The sequence below is a fragment of the Lissotriton helveticus genome, chromosome 8 (assembly GCF_964261635.1).
Source record: "Lissotriton helveticus chromosome 8, aLisHel1.1, whole genome shotgun sequence".
Lineage (NCBI taxonomy): Eukaryota > Metazoa > Chordata > Amphibia > Caudata > Salamandridae > Lissotriton > Lissotriton helveticus.
This window is the reverse complement of record NC_136069.1, coordinates 1,467,419,044-1,467,434,530: the sequence shown is the minus strand read 5'-3', so window position 1 is coordinate 1,467,434,530 and position 15,487 is coordinate 1,467,419,044. Positions and strand designations below refer to the sequence as shown.

The 15,487-nt window shown below is 44.3% G+C and overlaps 1 protein-coding gene across 2 annotated transcripts in view; it reads left to right on the top strand.

Annotated features, from left to right (window-relative positions):
* The window catches only part of EVA1C (eva-1 homolog C), a 410,485-nt gene that overhangs the window by 374,943 nt on the left and 20,055 nt on the right, over positions 1 to 15,487 (top strand). For both annotated transcript variants that reach the window (XM_078658405.1, XM_078658406.1), the window contains exon 6: positions 3,544 to 3,615. In XM_078658405.1, the coding sequence (XP_078514531.1) occupies positions 3,544 to 3,615 (72 nt within the window). The remainder of the gene's footprint in view (positions 1 to 3,543; positions 3,616 to 15,487) is intronic.

The following is a 15,487-nucleotide window of genomic DNA, read 5'->3' as shown; positions in this document are numbered from 1 at the left end:
GGTAATGTCTTTAGGCAGCATTCCATTCCATCAATTTTCCTAGCACTAGTATTAATAGAAATAGGAACTAGCAGAAGGCAAATCAGTCTTGGCCTGCCCCAAAAGGCACATTGCAGGCTAAAATGTTAGACCATTCCCTCTATGGATAGAAGCACATGCAATCGGCATCAAGGCACAGCAAGGAAGGAGACAGCATCTGGGCAAATTAATCTGTGTCTCCTTTATACCTCCATACTCTGGCACTGCGTCTCTTCCTTAAGCTCTACCCTTCCTCAGCTCTCAGTACTACCACTCGGCCTGCTCCTCCAATCCCTACCCAGCTCTAGTCTTATTATTTTCCAACTTTCTTAGTGCTCTAAATGGCCTTGTTTGTTTCTTGTTCCTAGTTATTTGAGAGTGCCTAAATGCCTCTAGGTGCTAGTGAACTCTACTTTGCATAGGGTGACCCAGCTGAGATCAAACCTTGATATCTTGACTTGATATAATAGTTCCAAACTAAATTATTGGGGAAAATGTTTCAGCCAATAAAAAACTATGTTGACTGAACACAAAAGAAGGCCTGCAAGTAGTTGTAAGCGGTGGAATGTGCTCTTCACATAATGTGAGTGCGTATCTCACCACACAACACATGCATGGATTCCCACGATGGGACTAGACTATGCTCTACCTTGGTGAAGATTGGGAAAGCAGGCACTTCACACTAACCACAGTATGTCCCTCTCTACCTCCGTGTGCGGGTGACCTGACAAGGGATCCTACAACCACTGCAACAGCATTGAGGCAACCGAGATTGTTTTATGAACGATGTGGAGAGGCTGAAAAAGTCCTTGCTTGAAAGTGTTCGGATAGCCTCCAGTGACACCAAAGAAATTTAAAGAGCCAATTTAGGGACATGAAAACCATCTAGCTCGACTTGTCCTCTTCTACAACAAGACCTAACAACAAGCATTGCTCAGTGGCCCGGAGTCTGGTGATATATGGTTGAATTCGGAATTCTTCCGTAACATTGTCCACTTGACAACCCCTCCAAGCAAGAAAGTGGATCCTTACATGACGGAAACACCGGAGAATCCTTTTCAGTGGTCAGCGCCTCCACCTTACGTGGCTCATTCCTTGATCTCTCTTTAAGAGGTTGGAACAGATTTGCCATGAATCATGCTCCTGCCTTCGCCCCTGCTTATAATTTAGCAGTTCTACCTGTTGGTAAAGTTTCCATATACGTATGAATTGTGGCACTGTACTGCACCATCAATTGACCAAAATATGACTGTGTTTTATATGCAATATCTTTAAAAATTAAATAAGATCTGCTTTTGCTGCGTGCATTTTGCAAATGATGAAAAAGTAATAATGTGAAGTACAGCTCTCGAGCAGGGTGTATGTAAGGTAGGCAGGGAAGCAGGCCTACCAATAATGGGGTATAAACCGAGACACTTGTTGCAATGTGCTCGGCTTTCATCAGATGTGTAAAGTGGTTATAAAGCTATTTTGCACGGGAATTCTAATTAACAAAATGCTATTTATGATACGGCCGGTGAGAGAATCACTCGTGAAATGTTGTTTGTAACAATCACATTCGCATGTACTTTAGAAATGCATAGTACAGTTATTTTTGTTCATGCATTATTAGATTCATTTCTGGTACTTCCTCCCTTCTATCCTGTGATTCATATGTCAACGTGCCATTTAAAATGACCTCACCTTATCATCTCTCTGTTGTCCACATCATGTTTACTTCCTTCCTGCTTCCCTTTCTCGGCCTTCTATTAAAGGTTTATTGAATGTTGTCTGGGAAACAGCAGCGGCACTGAAAGAAAACAGTACTCTGAAGAAATCTGAATATCGCTATTTTGTTCAGATTTTATTTTGGAGACTCCAGAGTACAAAATATGTTGCTGGAAGAAAGAGTTCACAGTGTTCAGAAGTGTAGCAACTTTTGGGGCATATTTATAAGCCCCTATCGCCACCACAACGTCACTTTATCTGGCATTGTGGTGGCGATAGAGGCTTCGCCTTATTTACAAGGCAGCGTTAAGCCACTTTACGGGGTTTAACACTGTCTTGTAAATATGGCACCCTTTCACTCTATGCTTAGCTCAAAAGGGGTGGGCAATGGGTGTTGCGTTCCACCGCAAAAGCCATTAATTTTGATGCAGACCCATATTTACAAGGGCGGCGTAAATAAGGTGAGCTTCAAAATTAAGACCTGGGAAAACCTGGTCTTAAACAGGCGCAACGAGGAGAAATGTTTAATTTCTCCTCGTTTTTGCTGTTCCATGTGAGCTGCGTTGTGCAGCACACATAGAAACAGCAAAAAAACATTGATTGTTTATGTTCAGGAAGGTGTCCCTTCCTGTACATAAACAATCAATAAAACCAAACGACATTTGGAACCTTCTTTGTGTGCTGCATTAAGCAGCACACATAAAAGTTTCAAAATGCTATTTCAGAATGTTTATGTGCAGGAAGGGACAACTTCCTGCACATAAACAATCTTCCCCTACAACGCAGGCACCCACCCTTGCACTATGGTGCAAGGGTGTCTGCTTTGGCGCTAGGCAGCTAAAATTAGCGCCAGCTCAGGTGGAAACGCAGGGCTTCAACGTATCCTTGTAAATACAGTGCAGCCCTGTATTTTGGAAGTGGCAGAGCGTGACGTTAAGCCAAGGTGGCTAACACCAAGCTCCACCACTTCCTCTTAATATGGCATTATTGCACCATTTGGAATTATGTTTATCTTGATAATAGCTCCATATTTTATCTGATCATAATAATGTAAATCTCATTCATCATACATCACTGCGGTGAACAATACAGGTAAAAACATACATAACCTTATATAAATTATGTATACAAAGTAGTCAGGTTGGTATCTCATGTGGACAAACTCGGCTCATCCTATTGGTCTGTGTGCCCCTATTCCCTGTCTATCCATCCACGGACCCAGCATTTAAAGGAGTCATCAGGTGAACGAAGTCACAATAGGTCTCAGAACCTAAGATGACATCTTCAAACAAATCAACATTCTAGAACGTTTATTGTTGGTGATTTTTAGAAATGTATGACCGAATAAAGAGAACTGTGTATTGTTTCTTTTTGCTGGAAGGACCCTTTAACCCATTAGCTGCTGCCGTTGGCCAACGGCCGTTGCGAGCACTACCTCGGTAGGGGTGTGCATGTCCGTTGGCCGACGCGGCCCCGCCCGCGCAATAAAACGCCCGCAGCGCGGCGTATTTTATGCCGCGCTAAAGGGGGATTCAAGAACTGGAAAAGTAGAAAATGGTCTGTACAATTAGTGTTCAAAATATGCACTGCAATTTTCCAAAAGTGAAAACGCTTCCAATGCCCAGAGGCAATGGGTCTTTTATGAAAAAGCAATAAGAAAAATATTTGCTTTGTGTTTACTTTCCTAAAGGAAGGGGTGGTGGTGTAGAACAAGTGTTCTTTTTTTAACAGCAGTTCATTGTGACTTTTCTAATGTCATTAACCTGAAGACCAAATCTTTTTCATTAACAATGTCTTTTTTTTCTTTTCTCCTTTTAGTTCCAAAAATCATACTTACAGCTGTTGATCCAAAGATTTCTATTACAAGTCCATCCCCAAAACAGAACGAAGGTGAGCATGTTTGCTTGTTACTCACACCTTGTATGAACTTAGCCATCACAGCAAAACAAGTTAGAATACAAACCTTTCTCTGCAAATATAGTTTTTTTAACTGACTTTCTGGGGATTTAAGGATCGGTGTACTGCCTTTGTGTCTCTGACAGACACACATCAGTTTGAAGACAAGACTATTGATCTATCTACAGTGTTCTGCTGTAGACTGAGAGTGTTCATGTTCACCCTTTCTCATAAGTGAGCTCAGCCTGGAACAATTGCTCTCTGTAGGAGTTCTCTGTAGTCTGCTTTAATCCCGCCCATGCCTTCCCAGTGAGCACTTAGCAGAGCGGTCACACTGGAGTGACGGGTCAAGTCTACTGTGACAGAGACACACTGTCAGTGATGCTAATACACCTCCCTTCTCCTTAGCTGGCAACCGATTGTAATCGGGAGTTCCAATGTTAGGTGGAGAACCAGTGAGCAGATGTGGGAAAATGGGTGTGGAAAGAGGCAGTGGAGTAGAACTACAGGAAGAGGATTGAGTCTCTCAATTGGAGATCCTGGTGGGAAAAAAAAGAAGTTCTCAAAAGAATTGCTGTCTTCTAGAAGATCTTATGGTTCAATGTGTACTCTTCAGCAGATGACAGGATGCAGGGGTTCCCATTAAAAAACAGAAGTTTGAAGAGTTCCTTGTCATGGCGTGACTGTTTCCCACACAGTAAGAAAGGGCAATTTCACATCTGTAATAATGTAAGGTGGTTGGTCAAACAACAGATGACGATTGTTAGACCCTTGATTTGGTCAGTACCAGGGCACATGGCATAAATGCTATGTTTTATTTCTCTTTCTTCTGCATATTCATTAATTTGTTGTCTCTTGTGAAGATTATTTCCACGTACTTCAGCGTGTTCTTGGAGACTCCCAGGTGCCATTTCAGGAATGTGTGTCCCTATTTTACCCCCACCCAAACGCCAGCTCAGAGGGATCTTGGTGGCCATGCTGCATGGGATGTCTCAAGACCCTGTGGGCCCGATTCTGATGTGATTTGGAAAGCTTCCCGACCGAATGGGTTTGGGAATGGTTTCCAACCGAATTGGATCGGAAGAGTCCAACCGACCGAGAATGATGCATCCGGATGCTACCAGATACGATTAGGGTGGACTCCCATTGACTTCAATGGGAGCCTATATTCCTAAATACATCGTAATCGGGCCCTATGTGGGAATGCTTTCCTATCCGCATCGTAATTGGGCTCTTGGTTGGAAAGACACATTCACGATCTGATTTGGATGGAGCAAATGCCGTTATGAGCCCTTCCTAACCGCATCTGAATCAGGCCCTTAATGTCTGGCAAAAAACTGTGAATGCAGCCTCTGCTTAATTGTGCTACTTTATGAGTTTTCTCCTAAGTGACTGGTATAGGTTCAACCATTCCATTTGTTTCTGGCCACCAGGGTGCGATCATGCAATGGTTGAAACGAATATAGTCACCTTTAAAAAGTGTTTTCCGTTTAATGATGACCAATTGTACACTTCATGACACACAAAATGCCATATGTCAACATGATTCGGCTCATTGCCACATTGAAAGCTTCCGAAGTGGTCCTGAGTACAGGTGTACCTTCAGGAAACTTGAAATTTCTATCCATGACCACCATCAGGAGTCGACCAGGCGGAATTAATTGCTACATTTTTCCATCCACCTTCCTGCATTTCGGGCATTTCAAGACACTCCAAAACTGATATTTACTCAAATTGTGGCATATGTGTCATGAGCCAAGCATCATTTGAACCAACAAATCAAGAAAAGGAAATCATACTTTTTGACATAACAGTGTCGTAGCAGCAGCAATGCTTCAGTCGCCACAATGGGCCAGGTCCACAACGTTCTTCCTGAGGCCACAGGGATGGTAATGCTTGTCCTTCACAAACATAGACCCTTACAAGGGCATACCAGTTTCCTTTGCATGCTGTGAAGGTTTCTGTGTCATCTGAGATCACATTCACAATGCGATGAAGTGACTTGTCCAAATCTTTCTAGCTCAGCAAATCAATTAGTTCAGTCACCACATTGCACGTGGAGTCAGCACATGTGGCATAAATTATGTTGTACCTGCTTATTTTGATAGGTCTAATCAGTTTAATATTATATTGCTGCAAATTACGGCCTTAATGATGTGCATACCAGTAGTAAGTAGTAGTAAGAAATTAGCAGTATTTTGGTTTGCTCTTCTCACGTGCACGATGCCAAAATGGGATTGTTGAAGACGAGCCCTACTTTTTAGTTCTCTGCATCATCATCACTTTTAGGTTCACAAATATGGAGAAGAGGGCCTGGTGGTCAGTCACTGCAATAAAAAAAACTCCATGAACAAAAAAATGCAATTATTGTGCATTCAAACAACTGGCAAGTTTTTTTGATAGTTTGACTGGCATAGATAATTACTCTAGCGGCAGTTCTATATTAGCGACTGCACTGTCCCCGGACGGCAACAACTATACTTTTAGTTGAGAGTCGGCCATGTTATTTGCTTCTTAAATTTATGTTCAGACGGCATCAATACTTGCTTGTCTGCACTAAGATGGCGAAAGTTCCTCAAAGTTACAGAAAGGTCAACCCAAGGTTAAAGATGTACCAGAGAAGGGAATAGTTTAAATGAGTAAAAAGGAAAAAAAGGGGCGGCTTGTCTGTCACCCTCTTGAGAGGTTGGAGTATAGTGTAATGAGAGAATTTCTCCTGTGGTCTCAAGTGCCCTCAGACACCCTTGCGAGTGCCAAATATCATCATAGGGCGTTGCGCCTCGTGTGGGTGGCGCTGCAGTTAATATCAATACTTGCTTGTCAGAGCAAGAACCAATGGATGTCATACCCTTGATTTTGTCAGCTACCGTATCAGTGCACTGATCATTTTAGAGTTTTCTAGTTGGCCATGCCCAGAAACAAATGGACGGCTTTAACACTTGACACAAATAGAGCTGAGGTGAGCACTTCCTACTCCTCAGGATCCCGCCTCATGCATCATGGGAGAATATATGACTGTCGAACTTCAATGCTGGTAAACTTAAATCCCATTTGTCCTTTGTGAGGGCGGTATGTCCTTCATCGTGTTCCACTTGAGTCTTGCAAAAACACCAATATATCATAACAGTAATTCAGAAACTCTGGAACACGTTGAAATACTTTACATATTTCTTCCTGGCGATATGCCTAAAAATTTTTTTTGTTCCTGAACAGGTCCAAAAGTGTAGTTAATGTGGTAATATCTCTTGATATTGTTTCTAGCTGTAACTGATGATAGCCCTTGTTCAACTCTAATTTTGAGAATACTTGTGTTCTATTGAGTTGGTGGATAATGTCCCTAATCTTAGGAGCTAGGTGACACTCCCTGTGTATGGCCACACTGGCCTGTCGCATGTCCAAAAGATACACATTTTTTCATTAGACTATCTATCTTAGTCATGGGTGCAGCGACATAAATCCATGGTGTCAGACCTGTCGCTGACGCAAGATTGCTTTATTGAAGGAGTCTGTCGATTTCTGCCTGTCCTGTTTTTAAATATTAAAATGAATGCCTTTGACACGTGTCAGCAAATTTATATCTTTCATTTTCCATTGCCCGGAATTATTTTAAAAATCAAATTCCTCATAAGCTGCAATGAGATGATAGAGTACCTGCAGCATGCCCAAATTAACTGAATGAAAGCTTAGCAGACATCCTTTTTCTGCAGAATCTTCAACAGCATTAACCTGAAAGTTCAATTTGGGACATTCATGGGACAGTTTTGCACAGAAATTACTTTGCTTGAACCACAATGTCACGTGGCAGCTTACCAAAGGTGTCAAGGATGACAGTGGCCAATACCCCAGTCTGAACCAGGAATGTGATTTCTGTGCCACAAGTCTTAGGGCCATATGTATGAAGCAAATTCGTATTCGCAAAGGCCGAAATTCTGCGAATTTCGGCTTTTGCGAATGCAAATTAGCAAAATTATATGCATGAAGTAAAATCTGGTGCAAAATAAGGAATCGCAAAATTTGCGATTCCTTATTTTACGATTGCATTTAAGGAATCGCAAATTTTGTGATTCCTTAAATGCAATGTATGAAGCCAAAAAAGATTTGCAAAATGCCCTTAAGGAATTGCAAATTACTACCAACTTCTAGTTGGTGGTAAGTTGCGATTTCCTTGGAAAATGCACATTTCAGCATTTTTCATAGTGCCATGTGACACACATACATGCCCTTAGGGCATGTATGTGCGCCACATGTGCACCCATGCATATTTCAGGGGTGCAACAGGGTGTCCTTGGACGCCCCTGCACCCTTGAATTTATTCTCAATTTGCGATTTTCAAATTGCGAATCGCAAAATTGAGAATACATTCCTATGGGCCTCCTGGCCTATAGAAATGAATGGGAAAGTATTCCTTAATTGAGATTCACAATTTGCTAATCGCAATTAAGGAATACTAAGAATTCACAAAAAAAAGCGAATTTGTACAGACATACCAATTTGCGATTCTGAAATAGCGATTTCGTAAAAATCGCTATTTCAAAATTGCAAATCGGTACCTTCATACATATGGCCCTTAATGTCCAGAACAAGTTCTGTGATATCATCCTCTGTGGATATAATTTTCCAGATCAAGACAGTTATGACTTTTCTGAGCGGGGAGTTCATGTGATAAGGACAAGACCATAGAGGTTTTCCTCTCAACAGCAGTTCATCTTGTACATTGTTGTGACTTTCTAGAGTGCTTTAATTGTCTTTCCTTATCTCTCAGAGGAAGCAGCAACAGATGTGTATGTGTGCGGACCTTTCAAGTGGAGAGAAGAGTTGACTTTCCTGAAGTGGCCTTTCACACCCAATGCATTGAAGTGCCAGGAAATCCCTTCCTTACAAGTATACAGCTTCCCCGCCTTACTAGTTAATAAACCACGTGTTGCAACCGGCAGACATTGGAGCATTTGTTCTCGGCATGCACCACCTTAGACTGAATACTTGTAGAGAGAACTACCCGCTCTATGACCCGCATGTCTTTGGGGCTTGTGTAACTGTTTAATCCTGAAAGATGACGATTTGCAATCTATGATGATTTAAGGCTTCAGGGCCCCCTTGCATCTGTTTTGATCAGAATCACAGTTTCAGTTTCATCAACTTTTATTCGATTATAGAAATTGAATAATCATAAAAAGTACATTTAAAAAGTATTACACACAAAGGAAATTTAAGAAAGTAAAATCGAAAAGAATGGAGTCACTGTACAGAAGAACGTTTTAAAACAGTGAGATCAATTTGCACTTTAACAAAACTACTTGTTTAACTAAGGATATTACGGCGTGCAATAATAACTGCCTTAAGAAAAGTCACTATAAGTTTGGCTTCGTGAGGGGATTTTGGAGATTGTAGGTAGGAAAGAGCTGGATAGGATTGTCTGAGACCACTGGACCGGAGAGTAGGAATGATCCACGTTTTCCTTGCTGATTTGTAATATTTACAAAAAAGGACAACGTGAATCGTAGATTGTAAGGAAACTCCATCACAGGGGCATCTCATCAGGTTACAGGACCAGTTCTTTATTACCGGAAATGTGACCAAACGAAAGAAAACGTCAAAACGTAGTCTCGTGAGTAGAAACTTTTCATAATTTGGTAAAAAATATGTCAAATAAGGCTGGATTACTTTTCCTGTCTGTAGTAAACAGATTTTTTCGTTTTTTGGTTTAATAATCTCTGCCTGGTTTCGAAGGTCTCTCAGATGGGCCATAGCCATTTGCTTTAGTTGCTTTCTTGAGATATCTTCGACTGAAGGTGGTTCGAGGAAGTATTGCCCACAATCCAGATCTTTCAAGAAGTTGTGTATGTACTTTAGCCACGGGATCTTCCGCCAGTTTGTTAAGCCTAAACAATCAGTAATAAGGGAGCGGGTTAGGTGACTTTTAGGATTACACCATATTCGATGCCACAGTAAGATGGGCTGGCATCGGATGGTATCGACGATGTATTCCATGCCAAGCTCCCGATGCGAGGCTAGTATCGGAGAACTTTGGGGAAGTGCAAGAATATACTTGATAAAGGCGTTTTCGGTGGTCTGGAGCTGGTCAATGCGACCGTGCCCCCAAATTCCAGCTCCATAGGTAGCCACACTGTGACATTTAGCATAATATATGGCTAGCAGTTCAGATGGAGCAGGTTTGCCCAGTTTCCTCGAGAAAGATGTTAATGCTGAGGTTGCTCGGCGGAAGTGGAGGTTTCTGGCTTCCACTGCCTTGTGCCAGGTCATTTTGTCATCCACTAAGATGCCCAGATATGGATACACCGGAGTTTTATCTAATCTGTTTTTGTTAACCAGAATGGGTTTGGAAACTTTTGTCCTGGGGCCAATGTTCATTGTGAACGTCTTTTTGATATTGATTTTTAGGCCAAGAGAGTCCATGAATGTTACATACTTATTGAGCTGCAGCTGAAGTTCGTTTAAAGTCCGTGCAAGGATAACTGAGTCATCAGCATATAGGAGGGTTGGAATCGGTCGGTGGTTAATCTGTGGTAGGTCCTGGCTCCCTCCCAGCATCGCCTGTTCAAGCCCATTTGTGTAGAGGTTGAACAGGAAGGGAGCCAGTACACAACCTTGTCTGACTCCTCTCGTTATCTGAAAAGGGCGTGACAATTCACCACTAGTGCCAAATCGTATGCGGCCTTCTGCGTTGGTGTAAAGTTCTCTTAAGAAGGTTAGTAATGGGGGATCCACGCCAAGATCAGCTAGAATTTGCCAGAGCTTCGCATGCTGGACACAGTCAAACGCCGCGCTTAGGTCTATGTAAACGAGGAAGATGTTGCCTCCTTTTGCACGGACATATTTGTCAACCAGAAGGACAAGATTGAGGGCCTGTTCCACGGTCCCAAGCCCCTTCTGGAAACCATATTGCAGGTCAGTTATGATGTTGTTCTCCTGGGCCCAAGATTGTAGTCGGTCCAGGAGTAAACGGCCTGCAATTTTTCCCGTGGAGTCCAGAAGGGAAATAGGTCTATAACAAGTGGGATCGTTTCGGTCACCTTTTTTGAAAATAGGTAGTAATGTTGAGGTTGACCATGAGTGGAAAAGGCCTGTGGATGCTGCAGCTGACATGACCCGTCTAATTATTTTTGACCAGAAGTCTACGTCATATAAAAACAGGTCCATTGGAATTCCGTCAGGGCCGGGGGCCTTGCCATTTTTTGAGGCCTTAATTGCCTTTATGGTTTCATTAAGGGAGAAATGTATATTAATAGGGTAGGTAATGTTTTTCTCCAATGCCGCTTTTTGATTATGATTGTTTGGTGTGGCATCAGCTGGTGTTCCGAAGATTTTTGAAAAATGGGAAACCCAGTCCTCCTCAGTTATTGCCACGTCAAGATGGTCTGGATCGTTGTTGTTGGCCAAGAAAGGTGATCTTATTGTCTGCCAGAATGCGGTGCTATCTTTCCTTTGGGCACTATCATGTAGACGTAGCCAGAGGTCTCGTTTGATCTGTTTCTTGCGGTCTTGTCGGACGGTGTTGTAGTGTTTCCTCAGTTGGGAAACTTCCTGGGGATCTCTCGGCTGCTTGCATAGGGCTTCTTTAAGAGATGTAAGAGCCTTCCGGCAGGAGGCATCAAACCATCTCTCAGCGGGGAGCTTGGGCTTGTTTTTTGATTTGACAAATAGCTCGTCCCTGACTGCTTTTTGTATGCTTTGGAAGGAGGTAACAATTATTTCGGGTGGTGTCTCCGGAGACATACATTTCGATAGCCAATGATGTGTTTTCTCGAGAATCCTCTGTGTCATCTCTTCTGGGTCTATTTTTGCCCATTTAATTGAATACCCATTCAATTTATTCATAGAGATCAGGTGTTGATCGAGGGAAGCGGACTTGGCAGGGTGTGGCCCTGCTTGTTTCATATTAATTACCACACTGAGCGGATAGTGATCGCTTATTGGGTTTGTCCCAATCTCATAGTTGGTTAGTTGCCCTTTGTAAAAATTTGAGGCCATTATATAGTCAATGGTTGTGGAACAGCCTCGCCCGTGAAAAGTGGGTGAATAGTCCTGCTGCGGATCAACTAATTCATTGACGAATTCCAAGTCTAGGGAGAAAAGGGTTTCATTTAGTTTATTGCCACATGGCGAATGTGCAAAATGAGGTATTGGATTCCCTAGATCATTTAGAAGTCCGCAGATCCCATTATTATGTTTTGAACACAATGTGAGATTGAAGTCACCACCCCAGGTAAAGTAAGATGGAGTTTTATTATTATCATATTCTGACGAAGTCAGGAATGCGACTATTTCTTCTAGATATAGACAGCATTCCAGGGTGCTTGAGTTATTGTAGTAATTGATAATTATATGGTTGTTCCCTTTGGATGCTATTGGTTGCGTAATTTGAATGATTTGGAAAGTGGGTGACTCCTTTAGTAGTTTCGCTCTGATAGGGAGGGTATTGGCAATATAGGTCGTGAGCCCCCCCTTTGGTCTGCCCATGTTTCCTGGTACTGCTTGGGTAAAAAAGGTTTTATAGCCCGCCAAATGCAGTGGAATTGTGCACCAGGTTTCTTGCAGGCACAGAATTTGATGTTGCTTTGCTGTGTCAAGCCACGAAGAGGATGTTATTTTTGTGGTTAAACCTGCAATGTTCCAGAATGCGACGGAAACGCTCAGGTTTGCAGATTCCATCAAGACATGGGAAGGATTAGACTGATTATTGTCTGCTTCAGCTACTACTGGTGGTTGTCGTGAACTGACCCGCAGGGTCCAACTAGGTTCTTGGGGGCTGCAGTTGGTTTGTAACACAGTCCAGAAGCACTCTCGTCTTCTGGTGAAAGGGTGGTGTAAATGGCTTTTTCCAGGATATTAAAGGGGGCAATGGACAATTGCTGGGATAGGTTATTTTGGTTGTCAGGAGAGGGCTCTAGGGGAACCAAACGTTGTGTAGGGTTGACAGGTTGGAATATAGTGACAGATCTTATGCGTCCGGGTTCGTCCCTGGGTGGTCAATCGACCATCTCGAGACAATCAAAACGGTTTTGTAATGAAAGTCCCTGCCAGCCTTCGTAGGTTTGACAGGGTCTTTCTTGCCAGTAGTGCCTCGGCCGTTCTCTCAGCCGTTCTCTCGGCGCATTCCTACCTGAGTAATCATATGAGTACTCCGTATGGTTCCATGGCTCTTGATTCCATGATTCTGCAGGGAACTGGTGCCATGACCAAGGTGGAGTATTGCGATTCTGTCTCGCTGGGGGATAGAAATAGGAGAGATGCCGAGCATCAATCCCCCCTTTTTTTTCCAGTGAGGGCCAGGCGCAGATAAAGTCTACTACAGAGGGATCTTTGCATGTTACTACAATGCAATCACCGCAAATTAATTTTGTTGTTTTGCCTACCCAGGCTACCCTACGAGCTGTGGAGATCCCTCCAGAAAGATGTGATTCGAGGGGTCTATTGATGCTTAGCCACTGCATGACCTTGTTTTTAAGTGACCATGCAGTTTCAAGGGTATCGTCGGTGAGTTCTGGTACACCAGTGAGAACTATCGTGTAGGGAGTGGCCTCAGGCGGCAGATGAGCAGGGCGTCTGATTGATGATGTTTTTTTAATGGGGTTCTTAGGAGTCGGCTGTGAAGCCGCTAGTTTAGGTGGAGAAGATGCTAGCTTTTTATCCGGATGGACTCTGCTGGTGTCTTTATTTATCACTGGACCTGGGGTAACTACAATGGTCGTTGCGGTGTTATCTAGTTGTTCATTGGGTACAGCAGTGGTTTTATTCCGCTGGGTTTGGGGCATTTTGGGTGGTGGCTTCTGGATTGAAACATTTTGTTTTAGGCTTTTTTGGGCTAGAGGTACTGTGTTAGAAGGGTCAACTACTTTGTGAGAATGAGCTTGGGGTTGTTTTTTTGGTTGCTGCGGTGGGTTCCGTTGACCCCTTGTTTCAATGCGCGTGTTAGAGTCAAGAAGGGTGGCAGAAATTATATTTTGCTGTGCTTCTAGATTCCTAATGCTGAGTTGAATGGGTTTCAAATATTGAAATAAGAGATCTTTAATGGTCGTGAGAACTTGCGAAGTAACTTTGCACGTTCTGCATAAATTGTCAGAAGTCTCGTTTGAGATTGCCAGGTGGGGTATGTTGGTTTCACTGGGAGGTAAAATGCTTTGCGGCATTGTAGTGTTCGAGTGGGTGATAACATAGGCAGAAGCCTGGGACGTTGTTACGGCCTGTTCAACAGCTGGAATATTTCGTTTTGGAATAGCTCCTTCCCTTTCACCTTGCTGGAGCAGGTTGGTGTTTGTCTGGGAGTCCTCCTGAATTTGGCAGATCGCCAGGTCGGGGTTACTTCCAAATCGTCCGAGTTAAATGAAGGGTCCGACTCGGACTGTGTTACAGAGAGGTTTACTATGGATGGTACTGTGTTTATGTCTGATGTTAACAAGGTCACGGGGAGGGAACAGTTGTGAGAGTTGGGATGAATAGGAGAGGTGGCGTTAGCAATGGCGCCTAGAGAGGAACGTTTTGCGTTCGCGTCCATGAGATCTAACGACACTCTCTTTTCCATCAGGGCAATACTCTGATTTATTGCCTCATGCGTCCGGGAGATGAACAGGTCAATGGGACCCGTTATTTGGGCTACCTCCTGCGCGTGTTTAGATTTAGTCTTAGTGGTACTCCTAGTTTTTGGTGGCATGATGTTAGCTTGCTGCAGCTTCGATGGTGAAAGGGGGGTGGCCCGGTCCGGTCTCTATCGGGCACTAACGGGCAGCAACGGGCCCGCCCTTTGCCCCGGCTTTGTCCCGCGGTGCGCGGTCCAGGTAGCGCTTTTATGGTGTGTGGAGTTATAGGGGCGGGGCACTGTGAGGGGGCGCGGCTCTCACGGGAAGAGGACCAGCTGGAGATGGTGTTTGCTGGTCCTCGCAGTCCCTGGGCCGGCGCCTCTCCCTCCTCTGCGGCCTCGCGGTGGTCGGTGATACACAGCAGCACTGGGACACAGTTCAGCTACTCCTGTAGCGGGGACAACAGGTACTTGGCTTCAGTGTCTGGCGGTGAGAGTTCAATCCACGAGTGGCACCCGCGTAGCGGGTGCCGCGAGAAGTTATCGCGCTGTGCTGGGGGCGGGGCAGTGTGAGGGGGCGCGGCTCTCACGGGAAGAGGACCAGCTGGAGATGGTGTTTGCTGGTCCTCGCAGTCCCTGGGCCGGCGCCTCTCCCTCCTCTGCGGCCTCGCGGTGGTCGGTGATACACAGCAGCGCTGGGACACAGTTCAGCTACTCCTGTAGCGGGGACAACAGGTACTTGGCTTCAGTGTCTGGCGGTGAGAGTTCAATCCACGAGTGGCACCCGCGTAGCGGGTGCCGCGAGAAGTTATCGCGCTGTGCTGGGGGCGGGGCACTGTGAGGGGGCGCGGCTCTCACGGGAAGAGGACCAGCTGGAGATGGTGTTTGCTGGTCCTCGCTGTCCCTAGGCCGGCGCCTCTCCCTCCTCTGCGGCCTCGCGGTGGTCGGTGATACACAGCAGCGCTGGGACACAGTTCAGCTACTCCTGTAGCTGGGACAACAGGTACTTGGCTTCAGTGTCTGGCGGTGAGAGTTCAATCCACGAGTTCAATTCACAGTTCTTCATTCACACTTTCACAAGGCAGATGAATGAGTTGATGGTCTCATCAGGGAGTTGGTATACAAGCAAATCTTAAGACCCCTAAAATCATGGCACAGTCTCAGCCTTTCCTCGGCCACAGAAGTCTTTCAAAGGTAGAAAACCCATGTAGAACTGACACCACCTGAAGGGCTGTCGCTGCGCGATCTTATTTTTGGTGGTGTGTCCACATGCATTCTACTCTGTCATAGTCCATTCACTCAGTGGATCAGAGTTTGTTCAAGTAGATTAAA